Raw genomic sequence first — 25,625 nt, forward strand, 5'->3', positions numbered from 1 at the left:
ATGGCCTCCAGCAACGAGGCGAAGAACACACATCTTACGGAGGCTGACATCAAGGTTCTGCTGTCTTGGATCGAGAGGCCAGCAAACTTCGAGAGCATATACGGCACAAGTGGGAAGACTACAGTAGGGGGGAAGGCTAAGATCACGAAGTCGGCAGCGTATACGCAGATGGCCGCACATCTCCGCAGCAAAACCAAGAAATACGAGAGTCTCAAACCAAGAAATATGCAGCAACGTTGGGAGAACGTGGTGAAGAAGTTTCGCGAGGTGCTCAAGCTGCAAGGCGGAACCGGCATGGGCCTAACAGCTGCCGAGATACGTCAAGGTGTGTCCCTCCCAACCAAGTTGGAGAAGATGTGCCCGTGCTTCTACAGGCTGGAGGCTCTTTTCGGTGAGCGGCCAAACATGAACGCGCATGCTACGGTCGAGCTCGGCGCTGTTGTATGCACTACAGTCACTGAGAGCGTGCCTACCGAAACGAAGGTCCGAGCGCTAGCCTATGCGTACGAGAATGATGATGCATCCAGCTCGAGCCCTCACACCAGCTCTTCTGGAGGCAGCAGCACTATTAGTGATGAAAGTGACGACATCGTTGAGCGCCCACAGCGCATGGCTGGTCTGGCGTCAAAGACTGCAACAGCAATGTTTTCTCCAGGTACACCGAATTCGCCATCGCTTGACGAGTTTCAAGACGATGATTTTCCTCCCAATCCGCTTGTCCAGCCGAGTAACTCTACGCCTGCTACACCACAGCCAGCACTACCGCAGCCATCACTACAGCGCAAGCGAGTCGCGAAAATCGAGATAGCCAAGTCTGCAAAACGAGCAAAGAAGGACAAGCAAAAAAAGACAGCAAAGAAAACCATGTTGACTACCAACTCAAACGCTCCCCAGCCTCCGCAAAGCAATTCTCAACCGACCGACAACAAACCCACACATGCTTCTGCTCACGAGACGCGCATGTCATAATCTCAGGCTTATGCTAGAAACGCAGAGGCCAAGATTGAGTTTCTTGGAGCTAAACTCGAGGAGGAAAAACGCCAGTGGAATGAAAAGCAAGCTGTATTGCGGCAACAGAATCTGGACGAGCTACAGGAAAAGCGTTCTGCCCGGAAGCAAGCTCTGCTGATTGAGCTGATTCGCCAGAACAAGTCCGCTGAGGACATTGAAGTCTTCATGAAAATGGTTGAGTGATCACAAGTTATGACCGCCTCGCTCTCAACGATCATGCATATCCTCTCTGGTCACGTGCCCAAAGTATTCCGCCATGCTCACGGGCCTTCCGAATGGAGCGACGCTTAAGTTCGCGTCGAAAACCAAACTCATCTTCATCGGTATCAATATTTGTTTGATTTTCTTCATCGTCCAATTCGCTGTCCGACTCGCTTTCATATTCCTCAGTCCATTCATCAGCAAAATCTATGAGCATGTTGTGCAGCACCACGCAGCCGGTTAACCACAGGGTAATTCTCTTTACGTCTTCTTTCTTGCGTATTTGAATACGAAGCTCTTTGAGAGAGCTCCACTTCCCCTTCAGAACGCCGATAGTGTGCTCGTTTACAACTCTCACGTGGGCCACGCATGTGTTAAAGTCTTCATTCGCATAACCTTTCATGTTAGACTTGTACGAAGGGACCAGAGTATTGCAGACAACATCAGCTGGGTAGGCCGAATCGGCAATAAGATACTCCCCTTGCGAGAAAAACAAAGGCTTGTTCGTGTTGTTCGCAATTGCCATCTCGCGAAACACGGTACTGTCGGCGCAGGAACCTGGCCATCCGGAGTAAAACGCAATAATTCTTCGACGGTCATCGCAAACTACTTGAGCATTGACACTATAACGATGTTTCCGATCGAAGTAACACTCACCATTGACTGCAGGCTTTTGGGAAAGCGGAAAAGTAGTACCATCAATGAAGCCGACACATCCACGAAAACCCTGTTGTGCCATACGGTGAGATGTCGACAGCCGCCTCGCATTATCTGGCCACACGACATACTTAGCAGAAAGGTCCTTCAGTGCGAGAAGAACACGAGTGGTGTAAAGAGCGCATGTACCTTGGCCAATCCCCCAGAGCTTTTGGGTTCTTCCTAGTGACACGCCGTTGCCGTAATTTCCCAAACGATCCAGCGCAACCGCTAGCTGCAGCCACACCGGTGCCTGTCCGCAAGCAGAATTGTTTTGAAATATTCCGTGACACTCGATGCCCGATACGATACGGAGAAAGCTGGCATGACTAACCCTCGTCATTTGGCGGAACTGCTTAGGTGAGAGAGACTGAAAACCGCTATCACGGAATTCGATACTCATAGGAAGGCGTGTATGGCCCTCCAAGTATCGACGAGACTCCACCAAGACGAGTAGAGAGGTAAGCTCCTCAGTTGACGACGGAAGCTCCTCGGGATCAACCAGTTGCCGCGCCATGTCGTCACAGCTTAGGTCATGTAGCTCTTCCTCGTCGTCCTCTTCGATAATTGCAACAGCCAAAACGGCAATGATTTCGCCGAGTAAGCGCTGGCGCTCGCTCACACGTGGCATGCTGCCGTCTGTGCGGGGGGATCTTTTCAAAAGTGGCAAGCGCCGTTTGAATGCCCCCTTTGCGATGCCAAACCGCTGCTGGTTTCACGTTCTCGGAAATGCTGGATATCAGAACGCGCGACTGCTGGTTTTGATTGGCGTTTAGGCAAGGTTTGAGTCCCCCTATTGGTACCGTACGTAATGCACGAAATAATCGGCTACTCAGTGTCCGAACGCCTACTATAGTACTGTACGTATGTATTCGAACTGTAGGTAAAGGAGCCACCAGCGCGATTTCCAGTTCTTTTGGCGTTCGCTACTCGTACTACAATATTACTTGGAAGGGCTTCCAACTTCAAGGCCATGAGACGTCGCGATCCCACGGTATTTTCTCGAGATAAAGCGAGGAGCTTGTTCACGTGCCTGTTACAGATAACGAGCTACATCTGTCCACGTGCGAGGTGGGCTTCTTCCTGGTACCAACATGAAGTGAAAATCCACTCACAGCCCTTACACTACGCGTGGTTAACCGAGCTACTGTTGTCAAGAAAGATGATTAGCTTGGAATGTTCGTACATTGTGTGGTCCTGGCTCACTTCGTTGAAGCAGAAGGTGTTACGGATCATCGTTCGATCCTCCGCTGCTGCCGCTGCAAAAAGTGTGATTGTACGGTAGTAGCGACCTACAGGGCACTGATCCTCCTCGTGCAACAGGCGCACGGCCTTCATGTCCGTTGTAGTTCGCTTTGCTGCCTGGTGTGGCGTGCAGTACTGTGGCTGGGCTGTTACTGCTTTGAGTGCCAGAATTTTACTGGTCTGCCATTTGGCGCACAATTCGGATTTTTTGCCGGATCTGTCGTTTCCCATTATCTGTGGTGTAATTTATGTTTCGCAAGAGAGTTTCTCAAGAGAGTTTTTCGCGAAAGAATGTTTTGGAGTATTGCAAATCTAAATATTGGAAATGTTATTGTAGAGCTCAACTGCAAGATGCCTGGTAAGTCCAAAGCCAGGATATCAGCGCCAGTGTCTTCAAAGAGCTCGGTGGCCTTACGTGGCTCACCACTTGGCGAGGTGACTCGTGGAGGGGGCTATCGAACACAACTAAGCAGAGAAGGAACCGTGTGCTCTGGATCATTGTGGTCCGCCTTCGCCGCTCGCGTCTAGCCAGCGCACGTAACTGCCGCCCTGCTGCCTCACTGAACTCGCGTACGCTGCTCTCTTGGGATACTTGTCCGCCTTCGTGTACCACCCGGTTCCGTTGTGCCCCAGAGTGATGCTATGCAGATCTTACATACTAGTAGTAGGACCGTCATAGACGCCATCGTCGAAGACGGTAGCTAACTTAGCTCGAATCGGTCGAGAAGTCGGAAGCTGCCCTTGACGCGTAGTTTATGTTATAGTATGCAACGGCACAACTTGTATTCTGCTTCACATCAACGTCGACCAAAAGCTCAGCTACCACTGGCTGCTACGGAATTAACTGATGGTCGTCCAACTAGACAACCACACTAAAATTTGTAACGGGACTTGACGTGCTCCAGCACACGACGCAGCATCCATCCATCGCCAGGGGTGACTGTCATCGAAGAGCCAGCCTTCATGATGCAGACCGGGAAGTTCTCGTTAGGCTGGTCCGTCGTCTCGTAGAAGTCGGGGAGACCGAAGCCGTGGCCGATTTCGTGAGCCACAATCGTCAGCTGTTCCTGGTCAATGGACGCCAACATGTTGTCCGCATCGACGCGCTGACCCCAGTCGCCACCGGCGCCGCCGCCCTGGCCCAATGTAGGCCACAACGACATGTCGAACGGCTCGCCCTTGCAGCCACTCGTGTCGGCGCTGGCAGCGAAGTCCTTGTGCTTGTAGCAAGCCTCAGGGCACTGCGGAACGCCACCAGAGTCCTTCTCGCCCGTGTAGATCGTGCCGAGTGAGTCGTCGCTCCAGCCGAACAGCGAGGCATCGCGCGTCGCCCAGCCCACGATCTTGACGTCGATCTGCTCGAACGGCCAGCAATCATACCCGATCAGCCACTTGTTCCACGCCTTGAACTGCCGGTTGAGCATGGCCTCGAACTTGGACGCCACTGACTTCGACAGCTTGTTCGTGCTGTCCCAGCGGACGCAGTACGAAAGCTTTCCCTTGTTGGTCACGAGCTGGTCGAAGATGTAGTTCTTGAAGTCCGGGACGCTCTTGCTCATTCGCTGTGTCCAGACCCAGTCCACGTCCTTGGTCGAGATGTAGGCGTTCGGGTTGCCGACGACGCACTTGTCGCTGCCCGAAGTGACATCGCCAAAGGTGGCGTGGCCGCTGGAGTTTCCAGATGACGGGGCTTGGGCGATTGATCCCTCCGTGGAGGCTTGCGTTGGAAGTGATCCAGTCGTGTCGCCGTTGCTTGATCCTTGGTTCGTCGGAAGTGAACCAGTGGTACCGCCGTTGCTCGACTCAGAGGACCCTGTCGCGGGTGTCTCCGGGGCCTCCGTTGCTGTTTGAATAGGAGAGTCCGTCGTCTGCTGGTTGGGGGTGTCCGTCACCGTTGGAGTGTCAGGGAAATCGAACGAGACGCCCGGGGCCGTCGTCGCGGAAGGAGCTGACGGCGTGGGCCGCTTGATGGTGCATTTCGCGGCCGACGTGGCAGAGCTGCAAGCAGCCAGCGCAACAACGACAGCGATCAAAAGGTGTCGTGTGGAAATTCGAGGCGACGCCATGGTGGAGAAAGCGGAAATGATGCCAAGGTCGGACGGATTAAAGCGCGATGGTCGCCTGTTCGCTTGCAGCGTGCTGTAATGGGGGTGCACAATATCGCAAGAAGCTGTTCGGGATTGGCCTGCAGCATTGCCTCTACATGTGTTGCATTTTGCCTCGTTCGCCAAATGGATCCGTGTAGAATAGTGCGATAACGCAGCTTGACAGCGGTGAGATTTGCACGAACAATTCCTCAACACCTGCTGGTTCAACAATTGTTATCGCGAACAGACAAATTCAAGCAGAGAACCGACACGCTCACGAACAGTAAAATGATGGGACACGTACACGCGGTTGTGAGTAGCCAACCTCTCCAACTGAAATTAAAGAAGCTGTCGCTTTCTTCGCAGACGTAGTTACAGCTTTGCACCAGGACAAGTTGGCTCCGTGAAGGCCCATCTCTAGGTTTGTCCCGGGTAATTTCCACAGCAGTATTGTATTGTGGAATTCTTGGGATAGAATGTACGGACATCCACGTTTTTGCTGGTTCCGCTTCACCATCAGCGGGATCGTTATTATCTGATATCGCGTAGACAACCAAATCGTAGAAGATAGGCTGATGGAGTAAATACACGTTCAGTTATACGCAGAGGCAACTTACGGTACTGTATTGTACAGTAGCTCTACCCGCATATACTTCGATGTTTTTAATTTTATTCAAGTTTATCTACGTCTCGAGCTGCGGACACCTAACGTGCGTTTGCTGTTCGTGCACCTTTAGATGGAGGTGATGAAAACCCCCAGCTTGAAGTACTCTCTTGTATTTTTGACCAATCAAATTTCGTTTTGCGCTGTTGTGACTAATCTTCGTTTTGTGGTACGCTCGTGATAAACATCTGGTCTAGAGTCAGTTGAGAAAGTCGTGTCAGAATTAAAATCGCTCCTCTACCTATTTGTAGGCCGCACGTTGCAACTCGCATCTCCAACAGCGATGCGCCTCCGCGTGGCACGCTGTGATGTAATATGGTATTCCGGAATATATGCCTGTTTGAGTCGAGCACGTGCAGGGAGCACGCTAACCCCATCATTTCATCAAAGCCGTTGGCCTCATAGTTCTCACGAGCCTGATCCCATCGAGGCAAAAGTGATCCATGAGCAAAGGGATCGAGTTGGAACGACGATACGGCACTGATTGCTCTTCTTTGTTTTACACGATGTCGTCCCGATCGTGTGGCTTGTAGATCTGCTCGTGCATACGAAACTCAGGATTGTGGATAGCGAACGAGAACTCGTAATCATTAATGATTGCGAGCAAATAAACAAACCATCATCGGTGTGCGCGAAGCAAGAAGAGCCGGCGTGTCTGGCACAGAGAAGCTCTGGATTTCATCATACAGTAAGATCTGCTTCTAACCTGCACACTCTGTTTCTGCCAGTACCTCTTGAAGTATTGTAGGAAATCCAGCGTGAGTCGTTCCATCAGATAGAGTTCGTTCATCGTCTTAGCCCAGGTTACCGCGACATAACATTACGTTTTTTGTGGGTTAGGAGGACGCATTGGACGGCGCAAAGGACCGAGCATCATTCGATCAACCGTGGGCTTTGACATTTGTCGTTTACTGGTTGAAGTTGAGTGCTTCGATTGAGAGAGTGCTGTGATAATAGATGATATATTTGTAGTGCGTCTACTACTTTAGCACATATCTGCCCCCCCCTCCCCTCATGTTACGCGAACGTTAGCGCTAAACAGCAACCAGGTTGTACTTGTCACGCGAATGCCGACCCTGAAAGTCTCAAGCAACACGCAACTGGATAATAAATATACTATCAATATCGGTATCAAATCTAGCAGGTTCATACCGATACATTATCCTGTTATCACCTTATAAGTGATTCAGGCATATGCGTTTATAGAGTGATTTGCACCTGCACCCAACACTCTGGGTAAAATCTAGAGAACCGGTACCGGGCTTGCATACCGTCTTGTCGCACTCAGATAGTTCTAGGTAACTGTTTTTGAGTACTTGTAACTCAAGTACCTAGAACAGGCCGCGCACGCTTTTTCAGACACCCTTTCACGAGTTTTTCCTCACGTTCATACCCAAACAACATGTCGTCTCCTTGTTTCAAACCGCGTTGGCTCGGCTCGGCTACTAAGTAGTAGTCGGGATGTCTTGCTGCGCGAGTTCCAGTTTCTAGTTCGAAGCTCCGGAGCCAAATCGTGAGTTCCGGCTTCAATCTGTACCATAACATCGGTACGTATACTTTTTCGCTCAATTAGCACATGGTTATACATTCCTCAAGGCAATAAATTGCACAACGATGTATGCATAATTAGCGTTTTACATACACCTTTGTGCAGTACCTTCAAGTACGTGTGCATCGTCGCGCATGGTGTTCTCTGCCTAACTTCCCATTTACTGACTCCCCCGCCCTCGCCACTTGCCAAGCCAACCCACAGACCTCGGCGCCAGCAACATGGCGTCGCCCTATCCGAGTTCCCCGCTCGTGGGGCGCAAGCGTCGCGTTGACAGCGAGGCGCAGCCGCAGACCCCAGCGCGGCGCCGCAAGGTCAACACCTCCCGGGTTAAGCAAGTGCTAAAGCGACAGGGCTCCGGCAACTCTTCAACCGACGGCAACAAGCAACATCAAAAGTCGTCAGGCACCATACTTCTCAGCAGTCCGACCGACGTGTTCGACGCCCCGGTGGTGAAAGTGCAAGTGCAAGTTCGCGCCAAACAGGCAAAAGCGAGCGGCTTGCCAAACCTTTCGCCATCCCTTCAACTCGCGACAAAAGTTGATCAGCAACAACCAGAAGAAGCGTCCGAAGTTGAAGCTGAAGAGGAGGCCGAGGCACTAACGCCTCGACCCGCAGCCGCGGCGCGTCGACGGCCCCCTCAGCGCCCCCCATTGAGCCGGAGGCGAGCTGTGGTCGTCAACCGCGCGAGGTTCGGCGTGGGCATCGTCCGCTGTCGCAGCTGGCGACTCAATGGGGAGGACACAGAGACGGAGGATGAGAGTCCTCCGACGTCTCCGCGGAACCCTTCGCCCCGGTTAAGTGGTGCTTCCGCGAGTATCTTTCCGGTGTCGGTCTTTCCGGTGTCGGTCGTGCAACCTTCGGGTTGCGCATGTTTAGATGAATTCGGCAACTCGGTCGGTGAAAATTTGGAAGAAATCGCAGTGTTGCCGATCGACCCGAGCCAATCGTGCTTCGACACCAGTTACGGTGAAGACCGGTGGCAAATCCGCCCCCCTTCTCCGGACGAAGAGTTCGAACCTGAAAAATCGTGTTGCGCCGGCAAAATTGGGGAGAAAGGGGAGCATGTACATGCGAATGAACTCGAACATGAACACGGGAGAGACGTTGAAACGAGTTCGGTCGGCTCGTGCTCAGCCAAGACCACGTGAAAATGTTCGACCACGACCCGAATTTCGAGATTAGAAGGACAAAAAGTTGGTATAGTGAATTGATTTTTGAAAACGAGGAAAGTACGGCGGCACCTAAAGTTTGCCGTCGTACCCGAGGAATAGTGCGGTCGAGAAGTCGACCATTGCGTCGTGTAAACGCTTCTGTAGAGCAACAATTTTACCACGTGCCAGATAAAATTCTTTCCGAGACGGAAGTTCGTCGATCGCTTTTTTGAAGTGCAGCTCGGCGCCGCCCACGTCACCACTGCGGGCTAATGCCACTGCTTTGTTTGCATACGCATAGCTGCAGCGCGGGAGGATTGAGATGGCAGCGTCGAAATGGACGAGAGCGGCAGACAACTCGTTGCGACTCAAACAAACAACACCCAGATTGAGGTGCGCGACTCCGGAAGACGGGTCCAACTCAAGTGCACGCTGGAACTCGGCTGCTCCCTGCTCCAAGTTCCCTTCCCGGAGACTGAGTGTGCCTAAGCACACGTGGACGTGAACCGACAGCGGGTCAAAGTGCAACGCGTCGCTGTAGTCTTGGCGAGCACGCGCCAAATTCCCCATCTTCTCGAGCATGATGCCCCGGTTGAGCATGTACAGAGCGAGCATCTGCTCATGTGAGCCTGTGAGATGAACCTTCGGGGCTGACGTCTCCATCTGGGCTAAAAGAGTGGCGGCAGCACTCGTAGCATTGCTGCTATCAACCGGTGAGGTCGGAGCTATTACCATGCCTCTCGATAGCCGACGTGGTCCGTTGCGTCGGATGGTCTTCCGCTCCAAGGCGTTGCGGTGAATAGTTCCACTCGAGAAAGCGTAAAAAATGTTTTCCAGGTTAGCGGAGGAAGACACGCAAGTGCGCACAGCGGCATCCATGCAAGCGACAGCGTCCATCCCTCGCCCTGGAAGCAGGAACAGCGCTAGCGCCTTGCTCTCCATGCACGTGTGGTTGAGAGGCTGGTCGCGTGAAATGACATCGCACTGGGTGATTGCGGCTCGCAACGAGTTCTCCTTGCGCAGGCAATTCGCCAAGTTCAGCCGTACATCAACATTCGACGGCTGAAGTCGTGCAGCGCGCAAGTAAAATCGTCGAGCTCGTTCAAGGTACGCTGCGTGCTGGGTTTGCTCGAGATGTGTCTCGCTCTTGGTGGCCAAGTTGAAGTATGCGTTCCCGCTGTCAACGTACGTGTCACGGCCCAGTCGTCCATACGCGGCAAAATGCTTGGCAGCGTCCTCGTATCGATTCAGCTGCAGCAACGCGAACCCCAATGCCCCGTGTAGTTCGTCGTCATCCGGCGCACTATGTTGAACTTCCTCCAGATCCTCCAATGCGCTATCAAAACTTCCCAGGTGACAACGCACGATTGCTCGGTTTCGGTGAGCAGCGACATCGCGGCCTCGTCCAAATAGCGAAATAGATTGGTTATACGACCTCTCTGCTTGAGACCAGAGCTCCAGCTTCTGGTAGGCCACACCACGGTTGAACAGAGCATATGCACGGGTCTCCGCGCTTGCAGCTGCTTCGAGCTTTATAGCTTTGTCGAAATCCTCAATAGCAGCGGCGTACGCAGCGAATTGACATTTCAGTACGCCCAGACTTACATGTGCACGAGCGTATTTGGGCTGACGCTCAGTTGCAGTCTCCAAATCGCGGAAAGCACGATCGTACTCCTCACCAAGTGCGTTTAGTTCGGCACGATCTACGTACGCGTCCGCAAGAAGGGGTTCCAATCGAATGCACTTGGACAAATCGGTGATGCTTCCTACAAAGAATTGCTTCATCATTTTGCGTATCAGCGCTTCATCTTTCATGGCATCTGCTCCCAGATCCTTCTCTACATCACGTGCTGTCAGCTGAGGTGCGAATTGCGAGCGAGTCATCTTCTGCGCCGTTCCAGCAGTAGTAGAAGCAACGTTCAGTTGAAATGCCACTCGCCACCGCATATACAACTGCATGTGCACTACACCACGCTCATAGTAGACACGTCCCTCCTTCGGAGCTAGCGAAATAGCCCTGTCATATTCGGCCAAGGCGTTGGCTAGTTGCCCTACCGATACGAACAATTGGGCCCGACGCGCATATCCGCGGAAGCTGGACGGGTCAGTATTCACCACTTTATCGCTCACACGCAGCGAGTTTTCAGTGTCTCCAAGCGAGTGAAGCGATTCGGATAACAACACCAAGTTTTCGCTTGTAGGACTCTCTGTGACAGCCTGTTCGAACGCAAGTACTGCGCTCTGGAAACGCGATAGAAGCTGATATGCTCGACCGCACAGCAGTAAAGCCCCCTTGCCATCAGCTTTGGGTTTACCATCCTTGGCAGCTTTAGCATCCACAGGAGTTCTCTCTCCTTGACGACTTGATGGAGAGTCTTTCATGACTTGCTCGACGAAGCAAATGAAGCTGTACAGGGCTGGTCGCGCCATTTTGAGTTTCAGCAGAAGCCTTCCGCGCAGCAGGTGTGCCCAGCGGTCATTTGGATGAGATCTTGTAAGACGAGTGTAATCGTGGAGTGCTGCCGTCGTGTTACCTTGGCGCGTATACGCTTCACCTCGCAGATAGATGGCACGGGCCAGACTAGCGTCGTTCGCCAGCGCGCTCGTACATGCCTTCACAGCTTCTTCGCAGTCGTGGTAATTGTTCAGGTAGACCAATGCAATTTGCAACCAGACCTCGGACAGTGTTGGGTCAGTGGCCACTGCTGCCTTGAAGTCTTGCAACGCGTTATTGAAGCGCAAATCGCGCAAATGTAATGCGCCCCGCACTGTGTACGCACCAGCGATCGTGGGATCCAAGGACAGACACCGTGAAAGGTGCTGCATGTTGTTGGCATGATGTGCAGCGGCTGTCTCGGCATCTTTAGCGGCACCAGTAGAGTCCTTGGTTAGCAGCAATGTCGCGAAGGCGCCTCGATAGAAATGAGCGACAGGATAGTGATACTCCATCACCACAGCATGATCAAAGTCTTCCATCGCATTTACCCTGTCGTTCGAGAGCGCATACAACCGTCCACGTTGAGCATAGATAGCGGCTACCAAGAGTTCGCGATCCACTGTAGACAGTGAGCGATAATCTCCCGTTCCTGATGAGGAAGCTCCACCCAAGCCACTGTTATTACTCGGGGTCTTTGGGGTCCTTGGTTTGCCGAGTCCACCACCTGGATCAAGAACGAGTAAATGCAGCAACCGCGTGAGATTCTGGATAACTTGCCGTAGCACAGTTGCATCCCCCGTGAACTCTAGAAGGCGAATCGTGAGATCGCCGACAGTCTCCACAACTTCTACTAGCGTGCAGCCTTTATGGAGTGCGTTCACGTAGTCTTGGATAATAGCTGCCAGCAGCTCCTCATAACGCAAATGTTCTGAATGATAAACTAGGTTTTGTTCCTCTCCCTCGATAGCGCGCAAGCGCAATGTTGCACGATCATAGTAAGCCCGCCAACAACTTCGGTTTAGTGCCAGCACGGACGTCAGGTCCTGCAAAGCTGCACCGATAGAGCATCCTCGATGGAAAATCTCAGCCCGCAGCAACAAAGCTTCAGTGTACTGCGGATGCAGCACCAGTGCGCGATTTACGTCTGCCAGCGCATTCTCAGCGTCCCCTATTTTGCTATGCAGACATGCCCTCAGCAGAAAGAGACGCTGGTCCTCCGGACGCAGTAGCAAGGCGTGGCTCAAATCCTTAATCGCTTGTGTCCAAAGTCCAAGTCGACGACAGCAACGCGCACGGAGCAACGCAGCCAGAATAAATTCGCGGTCGATAATCGCGCATGCTGAGGCCAACAAGATTGCGCGCTTCCAATCCTTTTCTGCTTCTGCTAGTAAAGCCTTCAGGAACAACTCGTCAACCGTCATGTGCTGGTCACCTTCCTTTAAGTAAGCGGCCAAACTCTCCACAAGGTCGGATGTCATAGATTTGATCGGAACTCGATTTTCACTTGTCGCGGATCGGGAGTTTGGTCGATCGGACCCACGGCTAGTGCTTATCGACGAGCCCGGACGGCGTTGTAAGGTAGCGTCATCGCGCAACACCGCTTCAGTTTGTGTAATCACCGACATTTCTTGGCGCAAGAACGACTTCATGGCTCGCTTCGCGATGACATGGCGACAAATCCGCATAATATGCGCCGATGTGGGGTCCAGCTTTGCCCGCACAGGGATGACCCCCGCATCGTCTTCGTTTATACCCGACATATCTGATGGCCGTCGCCGCTGCAATTTTTCCTTGGGAGGAGCGAGTTGCACGGGGGCAGCGAGTTGTTTTCCTTCTCCAATAGTGCGTAATGAGGTGCCCTTAGCCAAGCTTTGTGCATTTAGTGTTGGGATACTCGCGCTGGACATTAGCCGCATCCGATGTGCAGTTTGGGTAATAGCTTTATCCACAGACGCTAACCGGTGGAGAATTGTAGTCGGACCCCCAGCTGATTCGGTAACATCCTCGGTCACGCTGTCAATTACGCGCTCTAGCGACGATTTCCGAGTCCGGATACTGTTGCTAGTAGCGATAGCTGGTATTGACGATTTCCCTAAACTTCCGCCGCTTGATGGAACCATGGCGGACACTCGAAGGACATGCTGCTCGGTCTCCCGGAGTTTTCGCGCGATGTTACTCACGTGCAGGTACTTTCGGAGGATGACACCACGCAGAACGTGCTGAGTAAAAACCCCGGACTGCTTATCTCCTGCTTTGCGGATCACAATTGGTGTTGCAAGCATGTCATCAACTGGTTCTGGTTTAGCTGGTCGTAACTCCTTCTCAAATGACTGTGGTTCTTCTGCAACGGGAGCTTCGAATACACTTGACAGTGGAATTGAATCCGCTGTGCGCGAGGACTGAGAAGTTTCTTGCCCATTTTGCTCGTCTGCTTTTCCGGATGCAGAGGAAGGAGGTGACAAAGGCTGTAGTCGAATCGGTGGTGTGCCTTGAACAGGCTCTGAAAGTGGTGGATGGGAATCAAGTACAGCTCCTCCAATACTACTTCCGGAGACTTGCAAGTTGGCTGTAGATGGTATCACGATAGTAGGATCGGCGTAGCCCGGGTTGCTACTCGGCCTAATAGAAGTGGACTCGCTAGGAGGTCGGACTGGGGTCGCTATACGCGCGTGATCCAGGTTTTGAGCAGACGGTTTTGCTGGAGCTGACGGCATCGACGGTATTGCTGGTGTTGAAGGCTTGGACAACATTGCTGGCGTTGTTGGAGTTGATGGTTTTGTTAAGGCTGCTGGGGTTGTAAGTTCTGACCGTGACATCACTGGGCCATCGAAAAGGTAGTGATTGTTTTCCGGGGTAGCAGGGAATTCGCTGGCTGATGCGATTTCCTCATTCCATGGAGCCACCTGCGACTCATTTGCGGCGTCATCGGAACCAAATTCATTGTCTCTAGCTCTACCTCTACTAGATGGTGGAGTAGAGATCACATTCTCATCCCCGAGCAGCTCCGGCGCCCGAATATCAACCGCAGTTTTCCAACTGTTTTGCCGTCGCTGGGCACTTGGAGACGGCACAACCGGGGGAGGTGCAACAGGCTTACTCTGCGGGTAAACAGGAGGAGGCTTCAGCGGGGACATCGGCTGTGGTTTCCATCTGAAATACTTCGGCGTATCCGATGGGGTCGGGACGTACGGTCTCTTCATTGGGCGCGGGCTGAATACGGCAGGGAGAGCTCCGGCGGGCAGAATAGGCTCGCCGCTTTGATTTTCATCGTCTTCTGCAACACGTTCACATTCATAGCCATCATCTTCCAACAAACGAGGTCTTCGATGCTTGAGTTGCAGCTTCTCGCTCTCCTCTTGGGTAATCACCCCCAGCGGCGGTCGCTGCTGCGCTGGTCGGACGTCGAATAGCAGGGGGCGCCGCTTAAGCACGGGGTCCATTGCTGACTTATGTCACCTGGTAGGCATTCTTGAGCTGCAGCAGTAAGCGTTTCCTACCGTTTCTCAGCTATCAAGGGTCTCGACCACAACATTTTCAGTAAGTCGGCAAACTTCAGTCTTGATGTCTGGGTACTTAGCCTTGGTCTTCGATCTCCAACAAAACGTATTGTGCAAGGACAGCAACGCCGGTTGTACAAGGTGGAACAGCGTTCTGGTTCGCGGTTAATTATTCATCTAATTTTTTGTTTCCATTTGTCTACCGTATCCCCGCCACTGCATCTGCAAGTTACCGCAAGTCGACGCTGCTTATCTTCTCCTGCAAATTGGCAATGCATTTCCGCTGCAAATGCAGAATTGTTAGTGGCAGCACTAACACAAGCAAAGTATATGGCGGTCTTACCTGCCATGGCGCCAGTCGGTGCGACGAATCATAGCGCTGGGAGGCAGTCTCGAGAATATGTGGAGACCACTTGCTGCACGCTTTCAGTAAACTTGAGAGGAAGAAATCCATGTCGCTTGGGCGGTGAGTCTCGCCCATGTGCTCCGTGAATCGGTTGAGCATATGCTCGGCGCCAGCAATGTCCAGCTGACCAAGGCGACAAAGCACTGCATTGCCATAAGCTTCGTTCGCCAGGTCATACTGCGTGTTGGCACGTCGAATGTCCCCCACCGCTTCAAAGCACCCTTCCGCGGATGCCCACAAGCGAGCATCAGCATACACGCGCGCCGCCCACAATCCATTTTCCGAAGCACAGTGCACACTGCCGCCCGCTTCCGCGACGTTCTTGGCTTGCACATACAACTCCGCCACTTCCTTCGCCAGCTCCGCAGTCTTACAATCCGCTGGGAACCTGCGCTTAAGTCTCAGCGCCAGCTCCGACAACCCACGCGACGCCTCGTCAAAGTATCCTGCCGAGGCCAGTTCATCACACGCGTTGCGAATACTACGCACCAGCTCGCCCTGTGTCTTCGGGTATGTGTCCACCTCCTCCAACGTGCACCAGGCCGCCTCGAGCTCGTAGTTGGCTCTCAGCAGCAAGGCCCCCGTCGCTCTCGCCGCCTCGAGGAACAGCGCCGCCGCCTGCTTCCAGTCCTTCCTCACTTTGCACTGCAAGGCCTTGGCTCTGATCTGTCGGTGACTCTCCGTCTCCACCTCCGTCACATCGAAGCCCGCGGTCGCTCCTGCGGCTTTCCGGCGTCTCAGCGCACCGTCGTCCCTCTCCGACGTGGCCGCCGCCCCCGTCACGACATACTTGTCCATACAGGACGCGACTCCACCTCTGGACAGTTTGCCCACCCACGGTGCGCGACACAGCGCCTTGACGTAGTCCGAGGACTCGTCGGCCCAGCGCCACGTGCCGAAGACGCCAAAGGCGTAGCGCTCCCTGGACGGCACGAACACGACGCTGAAGGCCAGTGCGTTGTGGAAGCGCCAGGCGAGCGGCTCGTTGCGCACCAGCGCCTTGGCCGTCTGGTACACGGCCGAGAACCACTTGGACACGCCCAGCGACGCGTCCGGCACCAGGTCGGCCGCCTCGCTCTGCTGGCTCACCCACAGCGCGAACGACTGGTCCGACGGGTTCGTGGCCGCGGCGGCCAGCAGCACGGCGGCCACCAGCGCCAGCAGGCGCAGCAGCGTGGCCACCAGCACGGGCAGCAGCGTGGCCATGAGGAACATGCCGAGCACTGTACATGTATCATAGGGGGAGACGAGAGGTTAGAGCGCTGTAGCGTTAGCTAGGGGTGGCGGTGGGAGGCGGCGAGGGCGGCAAAGTGCAGCTTACGGATCAGGAAGAGAGCGTTGTTGGCTGTCATGGCCGCTGGAGCCGCGGCGGGCGCTGCAGCAGCAGCGGGAGGAGCTCCCCACGCCATGCTATCGTGTCCTCGGAATCAGGTCGTGCGTTGTGTGTAGCCAGTCACTAAGTCGGGGGAATTGCAGATGATAGTGATCGTAATATGAAAGTGTAGCCATTTTACTACTGGGACTGCATGCGCGAGATTTCTTGGAGCAGCTTGGTGAGGTTGCTTTGCGGCTTGAGGTTGGCGAAGCTGTCGAAGTGAGACCAGGAGTAGCCGTCCGTGTGCGCGACATCACTCGTTGTGTCTGCAGTCAAGAAAACAATAGTTGTCAATTGAAGCAAGGCATCACAAGCTCGATATCAAAAAATGTTCACGTACCGGGGTTCATAGCGAGCTGCACACGGCCAAGAGCGTTGCATTCGTACCACTCTGTTTCCTTGCTCCGAGACTTGTTGGACAACCCGATCATGGTGGTCGCCAACTGTGTCCTCAAGGCAGGAGATTGGAGTGTTTGAGAGAACTTGATCCGTGTGGGCTGGGTCAGTTCCGCAAGACCCACCTGCATTCGCTGCAGGGCGTTGACTTGCTGGTCCGTGCACAGATACAGCATCTCGATCAGACGAACTACCGACAGACACGCTTGCTCGCCTTCTTGCTGCAGGAAAAGCTTGGCATCTCCATCTTCGTCGGTGTTGGCGCTTTTCTTCTTGGGCTTGCCGTTCTCATCGTAGACTCGCTTCCACAACTGCAGCGACCAACCGATCGCTTGGAAGATCAAGTTGTTGTTGCGCAATTTGTTAGACTTGGCGCGCGACTTGGCACGAGCCTTCGCAGAGCTCGACGCGCTGGCGCCATCGCTCTGCAGCAGCAAGAACAACCGGGTCCGCTGCACCCACGCCCTTCCTTCCAAGCGCTCATACCGCGAGCGGCACGAATGGAAATCTTGTTGGAAGCAGTAGATAAAGAACTGCACTACCAGCAGATTTCGCCGCCAGCTCTCGTCCTTCTTGGGCAGTCCGTCGTCTCCAACTCGTCCATTCCCACTAACCTCCTGCAACGCCGTTCCCAGCGGCTCCCACTGGCTAGGAAACGTCAAGTCGCAGCTACACGACGCCGCCTTGTCGAAGACAAATACCAGCGCCGCGTAGATGGCCACTGCGTCGTTGTACGCTATGGCCTCGTGGCTCTGGATACGGTCAATGAGCTCAGCATAGAGCAGATCTGACGGATACTCTTTGCCGAGCACCACGATGCTCCGAAGCGTAGCGATCGCCACGCCCGGGTCGTTCGTACTGAGCGATGTCACCATGTCGAACACCAGCGACGCGTTCATGGACGACTGGAGCGTCGACGACGGCGTGATGGGCTTCAGACCGCCGGACTGGTTGGTTGGGGGAGTCGAGAATGGCCCAGACGTTGCACGGCGCTTGACCGCCTTGTCCGGCGTTTTCTCAGGCGTGGAGAAGTAGTCAGCGATGGAGCGACTGCGCGCTTTCTTGCTCCTGGCAGGGCGCGGTGGCGTCTTGGCCTTGTTGGCCTTTGCCAGCTTGTTGGGGGCGTCAGACTTGGTCGCGGAGGACACGGAGCTCAGAATCTCCTCCAGTTTCACGTCGCTGTCGCTGTCGCTGTCACTGTCGCTTAGGACGCTGGCGAGCGCGCTGGAGGCGGCGCGGCGAGGTCGAGTGGAGTTCTTGGGCTTGTCATGTTCGTCTGCGTTTGAATGGGAATTTTGAAGGAAGTAGGCGACGTTAGTGGGTATGAAGGGTATGTGTGGAGAGTGAAGAGACTGGTGCTTCAGATGAGGGCCAGTGGAGTCGCAGTCGTACCGTCGGAGATGAGGATGACCGCGGCGTCCGCCGCAGCCTCCGGCTTGACCTTGTCCGTCATACGTTTTGTCAGACTTTTGCTGCACAGTGGAAAGGTCACTAGGATGGGGTTTTGATGCGGTATTTAGTGACATGTACACCTGTTCAACTTGACCTTTTTTGAGGTTGGGCCAATACTGCGCACTGCTTCTTTGCATTGCTTGCTCGATCTCGAATCACAAAAAGAATATGTGGATGCGGATTATGTTGTTGCTTCGTGCTGCACGTTCAATGCTTTCACGGGTCCAATGCACCCGATTGGAATTGAGTAGAATTCAATCGACAGCAACAAGTCATGCAATGCAACTTGAAGCGAACGATGTTATAAAATAGATACACTTTCTTACTACTTTCAAAAAGCGAGCACGTTTCAACAAAGGAACACAATACTGCGGACACTCCCGGCAATTTGCGCCCGACCGGCTCCCAACCTGACAACTTTTTAAGTCTCATCAGACCAAACACAACGAGATCCACGTTATTCAACACGTCTGCACGGCTTTCAAGCTCGTGATCCCTCCAAAATGCACCATGACGTTCGCCGGGCGAGTTTTCTCTCTCTCGTTTTTCTTCCTTCTATCATTGGCTTTGACGGAATCGATCAACTGACCAATTAATGTATTTGATTGCTGCACAGGTCCGGTTATCCTGTCAGAACTATTACTTCGTAATAGATGGGGAAAGGTGTTTCATCACTACAGTACTAATGGCTACGGTGATGGAATGACGGGGTCCGACCTCGAGCAACAAACTAGTAATCTGAACTTCATTTCTGAATTTGTTGTCATGTCAGCCTCATCGTCTACTTCCTCGCCCCCGCCTGCTTCACCGGCATCGCTGGCTGCACTGGCGACAAAAAGTGAACATTCGCCAGTCCCTGCTGCGTTGGAGCAGAATGACACGAACCTCGAGGATACAACGGTGCTCAATGCGCCTACAGAAAGTGATGGAGATAGCGAAGCCACCTTATGGGATATCATCGCCGACTCCCACCCGGACCTAGAGAGCTACATGGACCCGCACTATAACCAGGAGATGAGCTACCAGCCCGCCGTCGACACCCCCAGCCTCATCAGCAGTGGATTGCTGCCATTGACGACAAACTCTGCGTTTTCAACCCCAAGCTACTACATCACCGTCGACACGCGCCTAGATGGCACCCCATTCCGTATGAGTTATTGGTTCACCTTCTTAATATTTTTCGAGTCGCTAACGTGTACGTGGTGATAGCGTTGTCGAAGCCCATCGCCCGCGAGGATGGAGTTCTTTTCGTGGGAACAGAGCTTGTGGGTACGGAGCTAGGAGAAAAGAACCGTATTTTCACAACGAACTTTTTGAGTTCAAGCGATACGGTGACGCATATACAAGTAGAACAGGTGTGCCACAAGAGGCTGTTGTTTTTGAGTCTGTAAGTCCTATACTGACGTCGCCAGTGTTTGGATTCTTTTAGGAGGTTCGCGATCTGCAATGGGTTGATACACACGTCGCTATCGCCGCTGTTGGCCACGATATCCAGCTGATTCAGCTTGGGCCATTCAGAGTGCAAGGTACGAGTGCATCTCTGATTTCCCAGACACATTTATACACACGAATGGACCTCACGAGCCGTTGCTTCTCGCAGAACCAATTACTAGTGTCCACTCCGATGTTATTCGAGAGTTGGCCGTCTCGAACACTACGAGCTCATACGTTCTTTCTGGGGGTAAGTGTGGGCTTCCTATTGAATTGTTTTATTCGCTCTGACTAATGGTTTTGGTGGCTTCATCACGCATGCGCCAGGGTTTGATGAGACTGTCGTTGTCACCGATCTCCGGAGCACGGCAGACCCTATGGCTTCTACGGCCATTGCCAAGTACGACGCACGAGACGTCGTAAGTAGTGTTCGGTGGTCGCCTGCGGGCGCTTCGCAGGTGAGCTGGACCACGGACGGGGGCGACTTCCAAGCCGCAGACTCTCGCGTTCCGTCGCCTCAGCTACAGGTTCCTTTGCACAAGTATTTGGTACGTTTGTTCACCTTCCGCTGCTATGAAGTTCAGCATAACTAACGATCTACTATTCTGCAGCATGTTGGCAAGCTGGGTGGGCTGTTCGCGCACGAATACCTTAGTGACTTTAGTGTTGCTCTGGGATTCGAGAGTGGCTACGTCGCGATGTTGGACCTCCGCCTGCCTCGACACTCATTTTGCACTTCACTGGTAGAGTCGAGGCTGACGGCGATCGGCGAGATCCGACGTTCTGGCACCAAGCTCGCGATGTTTGGTCGCAGCGGGTACGAGCAATTCTAACTTACTTGTTTGATGTCATTTTTGACAAGTGGATTGCATGCTTGATTTGATGCCAGGTTTTCAACTGCAGAGCTGACTGCAACGGCCGACAGCATCGACCACATCACGCTGTGCGTAATGACCTCATTCTGGCATTATTTATGTTGTTGTACGCTGACTGTATTATCGCGATCGTGATGTTTAGGCGGCAGCAACCGACCCAGATTGCCGCAACTTCCTACAAAACCAGCGGCGACTTCTCTTTCGAAAGTGGAGCCCACCTAGCAGTCTCTGACAAGTACGTGGCCTGCTTGTCGCGCTGAATTGATGTGGTGCTGACAATTATTTTGTGGCAGCATGGGTATTGTGTCAGTATACACGGACAACAACGTCTTCGGGAGCGGAAGTGGCGGGTGGTGACGCGGTCACATAGGCAATAGCGGAGAAGATCGGTGTGAAAAACGAAGGAGTATCCTTCACTGCATAACCAGCGTGAATCTACATTATGAGATTTAACTTAACACAAACAACCTACGCCGTAACTTCCAGGTGATCATAACGTGGTCGAGGCACTGGCATGGAGGTCACTATGGTGAGCTAGTGTGAATGATACTTCGTGGGATGCAGGCGACTTCAACTTGACATTAGAGATTAAATGATGTAGTGGCGTTCTTACGTGGGGAACTAGATGATGTAATCGCTGTAGCGGTCGAAGTCCCGCTTCCACTCTCACTTGCCCAATTCGCGTTGAGCTTCTGGCGGTAGACGTCGGGATGCATCACGGTTACGTCCTTTGCTGGGTCGTCGTTATCATCGTCGTCCTCGTCTTCGGGGACGTCTCGATCTTTGGAGCGTTGTGCATTGTTATCGGCCTTGATCGTGGAAGGAGGCTCGACACCGCAGAGCTTGGAAAGTGGGAGGTTTGTTGAGTCGCGCTGTTCTCTTCTTCCCTGGTACTGCCGCAAGCGTCGCAACGTATCGCTGTCGTTTGAAGAAGCAGAGGTCTCCGTCTCCTCGAGTATCTTGGCCATGATGAACTGCATAATGCGCTCTTCAATAGCTCCGATCCGACGCATCATACCTGATTCTCGTGTTGCCTATAGTGAATATAAATGTGATGAATATCGAAGGAGACCCCGGTAAAAGAACATTAGAGACTTCTTACGTTGCTGTCGAACACGTCTTCATTGCGGTCGTTCGGGAAAAACTCCTTGTAAATATCGTAGATGGGATCTCGAAGGTATTTCACCCTAACAAATAAAGAGTAAGTGGAAGCACATGGTGTGTGTGTATGCACCACTCAGATGAATGACGCACGCCTTAGCAAATATATCTGCGTCCTTCACCCATCGCTTGATGTGAAATTCGTCTGCGTCCAGGAGCCTTTGAAGCTCAGCTGTGATAACAAAATTCGGTTACTTCATAGGCAAATCATGCACAACTTGTTATAAGAGTGCCACATACCCGAAGGTTTCTCACCGTCGTCCGTAGTGTCAGTCTCTTCGGCTCCACTGAGTCGTGCAATGTCATCAGTAAACTGAGTTATGGAGTCATTAAGTGCAGCATCTGGAGGTATGATAGAATGGTTAAAACCATATAGTCACAGTGGTCTCTATCAAGCAAAACGCACTTGCTGTGGTCTGCACTTCAATCCGAGCGAATAAATCCGCCTTTGCGCGCTCCTGTTCGTTGTACTTCTGAATGAACTCGCTCAAGTTTTTCACGTTTGTCTCCTCTACGATGCGGTCGAGTACGCGCTTCTTCTGTTCAAAAGACACTATCTTTTGTTCCAAATTGACTTTCTTCCATTTGCACGACCTGGCCAGCATTCGCTCCACAATTGCGTCATTCTCAACACATAGCAACAAGCATTTATGTAGAAAAAATATCGAGTTTATAACGCACCTCGCGTGTTTTCGGCGATGAACGATGTTGTTGTGGAACATGCTGTATTTCTGAGAAAGCAAACGCCCGGGTAAGGTCAACTTCAGCAGCAAAGAATGCGAGACATCGCACACTTACATGCGACACTGGCACAGGCTGATCTTGAAGTTCTTGTTTCTCAGTCTTCGCGATCTCCTCCACCTCCACCAATAATCGCTGGCGCTCCAGGCGGAACGCCTGCTTCTCCATGTCAAACTTCTGCTCCGTCGCCGCGATTTCGTTCTTCAGATCCACCCCCTGCTGCTTCAATTCAGCCACCTTGGCTTGCGCTGCCTTCACGTCTTCTTCGTCGTGCTGGATCTCCTCCATCATCTCCTTCTCGGCGGCCAGCGCATCAAGTCTCTTTCGTCTGGTCTCGTCGATCGCATGCCGAAGTTTTTGCATCTCGACGTTGCGCTCTGCAATCGCGACCTTCAGACGCTCCTCTGTCTGCAACACTCTGCCACTGGCTACTGCACTAACAGCAGCAGCAGTTGGCGGTCTTTTTGTCGCGTTGGTCTCCTCCGCCTGCGGGATCGTGGGCAGTTGCAGCTTAGCAGCCTCCTTGCTGCCGGCCGGGGCCGACAACACCGTTGCAGCAAACAGGCCCTTGTTTTTTGCAGTCTCCGCAGGGTTTTCTCCCACTTTGGCGGCCTTCTTCCGCTCTCGGAGCTGCTTGTGCGCCTCCGCCAGCTTGGTCTCCAGCTCCACGAGCTTCTTCCGCTCCGTCTGCACCTTGATCAGCGTGAGGTCGCCCTCGGTCCGAATGCGGTCCAGCTCCTCCTCATACTGCGAGTGCAGCGGGTTGATGAGGAAGTGGTGCTCCCCCGAGTTCGCCTTCTCCTTGTCCTTCATGCTCCCAAAACGGTTATAAGCTGCTTGTTGAAGTTTACGCCGCCATCATTTCGATACACGTATCAACGATACCGTATGCGTCGAGATTTACCGTAATTCGGCTCCTAATTCGTCCCCCATTTGCAAAAAAAAAGTTGGTGTAGTGTAGCTCCTCGCCTCATGGCGGTCGCCGGCACGCAGACGATCGCGGGCGTGCCCGTGGAGCTCGGGCAGGCCGTGCACGTGAACACGAAGAAGCAGCTGCAGCGCCAGATCAACTCCATCGTGGGCTGGAACGACCTGGACCGCGCGCCGCTCAACGTGGCGCAGACCATGCTGCGCGGCAACGAGCACCAGGTGGGCGAGCACCCGTACTTCGTGTGCGAGAAGTCGGTGGGCGTGCGCTACCTGGCGCTGCTGGTGCAGGGCCGCTGCTACCTCGTCTCGCAGAACTACGACATCCGCGAGGTGGCGCTCTTCTGCCCCGTGCGGCCCGACCGCCTGCAGCCGGGCGTGGACCGCAACACGGTCGTGCCGCACCAGTGGACCATCCTGGACGGGCTCATGGTGTGCGACAAGGACGGCAGCAAGTCGGTGCTCACGCTGCTGCTGTACGACATCTTGGCGCTCAACGGCAGCCCCGTCATGACCTCCAAGCTGCAGGACCGCCTCAAGCTCATCCAGAACGACGTCGTGGGGCCACGCAAGCAGCTGCCGCCGCCCAAGGGCCAGCCGCCCGACATGTTCCAGCTCGTGCTGCAGTCCATGTACCCGATCAACCGCGTGGGGCACGTGATCCGCAGTATTCTGCCCAGAGTTTCGCAGACCCGCCAGAATGCGGGGCTGGTGTTCACACCCGTGCTGCTGCCCTACACGCCAGGGTATTCCAAGGGGCTGTTCCATTGGACGCCGACGTCGATGCTGTTTGCTGACTTTCAACTGGGGGTGGAGTGGCGGGGCCGGCCGCCGAAACCGGGCTTCAAGCTCGTGATCCATGACAAACGCACCCAGGTCTTCCATGATTGGATCACTTTCGCACCAGGTGAGTTTTTGCCTTTATTCCTTTTCTTGTGGGTTGGCTGTATCCGCGCTAATAGGCACGTGGAATGAACTGTAATAGATGACTTCGAGGCCTTTCGACAGGACAAGAAGGCGTCGTCGCGCATTGTGGAGTGCGTTTATGACCCGGAGTGGCTCACATATATCCCGTCACACGACAAAAGCACATGGGACTCTGGCAGCACGGAGTTTAATGCTACGGAGCGAGGTATTGGGTGGCGAAAAGGTACGTAAAAATTATGTGGAACTGCAAGTGTACTTGTGCTTCATTTTTCCTCACAGTATCTATGTTAATCGTCTAAATGTAAGGTGGCTGGAGATTTATTCGATGCCGTCCAGACCGCGGAATGCCGCTTGAGCGCAATTTCCTGGTGATGATAGAGAAAGCGGTTGGCGAGGATATCAAACTCGAAGAGATCGAGCGATTTTTCCCCGATGATCCAAGCAAGAAGCCGATATCGTCACAGCAGAAGAGTCGTCATGACACCCCGACGACGTCCGATGTAAGGCTCCCCGAGTTGTCGTTGTAATATTTCGACATGAAAGGACTGACCTATTGTTACGCGTATCCCGGAACTCAGCAGGACTTTGCTCCACCTAGCAAAAAGAAGCGCGGTGGAGGTGGAGCAGGTGGGAGTCAAGGACCCGGCACAGGCGTGTGTTATGACTTCCAGAACAAGGGAGTGTGTCAGCGTGGTCGATTCTGCCACTTCTCGCATTGTGCTTGCAATTCTACGTGCTCGTGCACACCGACCAAGAATACTTATGGTGAATGAGCCTTACTTTGTGAGCAGATTCTGTCATTCGGGGCTAACTCAGTATTGGTTTCAGGTCAACGACCTTCCTACAGGAGAAACGATTATGATGCTCCGCCGTCTCCTGAAGTACCGCCTTCATCGATTGTTGATGCAACTTCCGTACCGGACAAGTCTCCATCGCTGCGCCACACAAACTCGTTTGAACGGGACTCAAAGAACGATGGTGCCGGAGGAGAGGAAGAAGAGGCTGGCGAGCTTACCGACAACAGTACGTTGCATTCCTACGATGCCTAGTGTGTTGTAATCTGCCAAACTCATCTTTCATTTTGTTTCGTGCTGCTAGACAACCTGCACATCAACAGTATCTACGCCCCTCTCGAGAACTTCGACAAGGAGACGATTGCTGCGAAGCGCGCGCAGTTGGCAGCACTCGGAAATCGTCGCATCTGGGCAAGTCTTGGACTCGAGGACAAGCCGCAGCGCACAAGGCCTTGCGGCCTGATTGTATCCAAGACGGGTGAAGTGGCATACGTCCGTGCGCTGGAGAAATAACTACCACCCTGGTCGCTACAGTGGGGAACATGCAGTTTCCGCTTCATTACTTACGTCACGGAATACAAATACGATGAGTGCGCTGC

General features: G+C 53.3%; 6 protein-coding genes across 8 annotated transcripts; 3 read left to right on the forward strand and 3 right to left on the reverse strand.

The window, feature by feature from the left end:
* Positions 1-1,194, forward strand: IUM83_01848 (uncharacterized protein; the record flags this gene model as incomplete). The annotated part of the gene is made up of 2 exons (XM_067925731.1): positions 1-483; positions 976-1,194. 2 exons carry the CDS (start codon positions 1-3, stop codon positions 1,192-1,194), a joined length of 702 nt encoding a protein of 233 aa, XP_067800835.1.
* A 2,831-nt stretch (positions 1,195-4,025) lies between these two features.
* On the reverse strand, positions 4,026-16,356 carry IUM83_01849 (Tetratricopeptide repeat protein 6; the record flags this gene model as incomplete). Its single annotated transcript, XM_067925732.1, has 5 exons — positions 4,026-5,151; positions 8,717-11,593; positions 14,775-14,824; positions 14,885-16,170; positions 16,269-16,356. The coding sequence occupies 5 exons, from the start codon at positions 16,354-16,356 to the stop codon at positions 4,026-4,028; spliced, it is 5,427 nt and encodes a 1,808-aa protein (XP_067800813.1).
* Positions 16,357-16,460: 104 nt separating this feature from the next.
* Positions 16,461-18,171, reverse strand: IUM83_01850 (ptype atpase; the record flags this gene model as incomplete). The annotated part of the gene is made up of 3 exons (XM_067925733.1): positions 16,461-16,588; positions 16,663-17,994; positions 18,111-18,171. The coding sequence occupies 3 exons, from the start codon at positions 18,169-18,171 to the stop codon at positions 16,461-16,463; spliced, it is 1,521 nt and encodes a 506-aa protein (XP_067801137.1).
* Positions 18,172-18,935: 764 nt separating this feature from the next.
* IUM83_01851 (WD40/YVTN repeat-like-containing domain) lies at positions 18,936-20,833 on the forward strand (the record flags this gene model as incomplete). Its single annotated transcript, XM_067925734.1, has 9 exons — positions 18,936-19,317; positions 19,380-19,501; positions 19,600-19,696; positions 19,771-19,851; positions 19,929-20,149; positions 20,213-20,418; positions 20,491-20,544; positions 20,619-20,711; positions 20,770-20,833. 9 exons carry the CDS (start codon positions 18,936-18,938, stop codon positions 20,831-20,833), a joined length of 1,320 nt encoding a protein of 439 aa, XP_067801138.1.
* Positions 20,834-21,057: 224 nt separating this feature from the next.
* Positions 21,058-23,191, reverse strand: IUM83_01852 (uncharacterized protein; the record flags this gene model as incomplete). The annotated part of the gene is made up of 7 exons (XM_067925735.1): positions 21,058-21,510; positions 21,579-21,663; positions 21,731-21,809; positions 21,878-21,979; positions 22,044-22,231; positions 22,319-22,368; positions 22,436-23,191. The coding sequence occupies 7 exons, from the start codon at positions 23,189-23,191 to the stop codon at positions 21,058-21,060; spliced, it is 1,713 nt and encodes a 570-aa protein (XP_067801120.1).
* A 159-nt stretch (positions 23,192-23,350) lies between these two features.
* Positions 23,351-25,539, forward strand: IUM83_01853 (the record flags this gene model as incomplete). 3 transcript variants are annotated; one of them, XM_067925738.1, is made up of 6 exons in its annotated part: positions 23,351-24,212; positions 24,291-24,455; positions 24,539-24,732; positions 24,814-24,997; positions 25,061-25,255; positions 25,331-25,539. In XM_067925738.1, 6 exons carry the CDS (start codon positions 23,351-23,353, stop codon positions 25,537-25,539), a joined length of 1,809 nt encoding a protein of 602 aa, XP_067801121.1. The 3 variants fall into 3 exon arrangements, with proteins under 3 accessions (XP_067801121.1, XP_067801123.1, XP_067801122.1); XM_067925736.1 differs by having other exon boundaries at positions 24,617-24,732; positions 24,814-24,925; XM_067925737.1 differs by lacking the exons at positions 24,539-24,732; positions 25,061-25,255 and having other exon boundaries at positions 24,884-24,925.
* Positions 25,540-25,625: the final 86 nt, after the last annotated feature.

This window comes from Phytophthora cinnamomi, assembly GCF_018691715.1.
Source record: "Phytophthora cinnamomi strain GKB4 chromosome Unknown Contig0, whole genome shotgun sequence".
Classification (NCBI taxonomy): Eukaryota; Oomycota; class Peronosporomycetes; order Peronosporales; family Peronosporaceae; genus Phytophthora; species Phytophthora cinnamomi.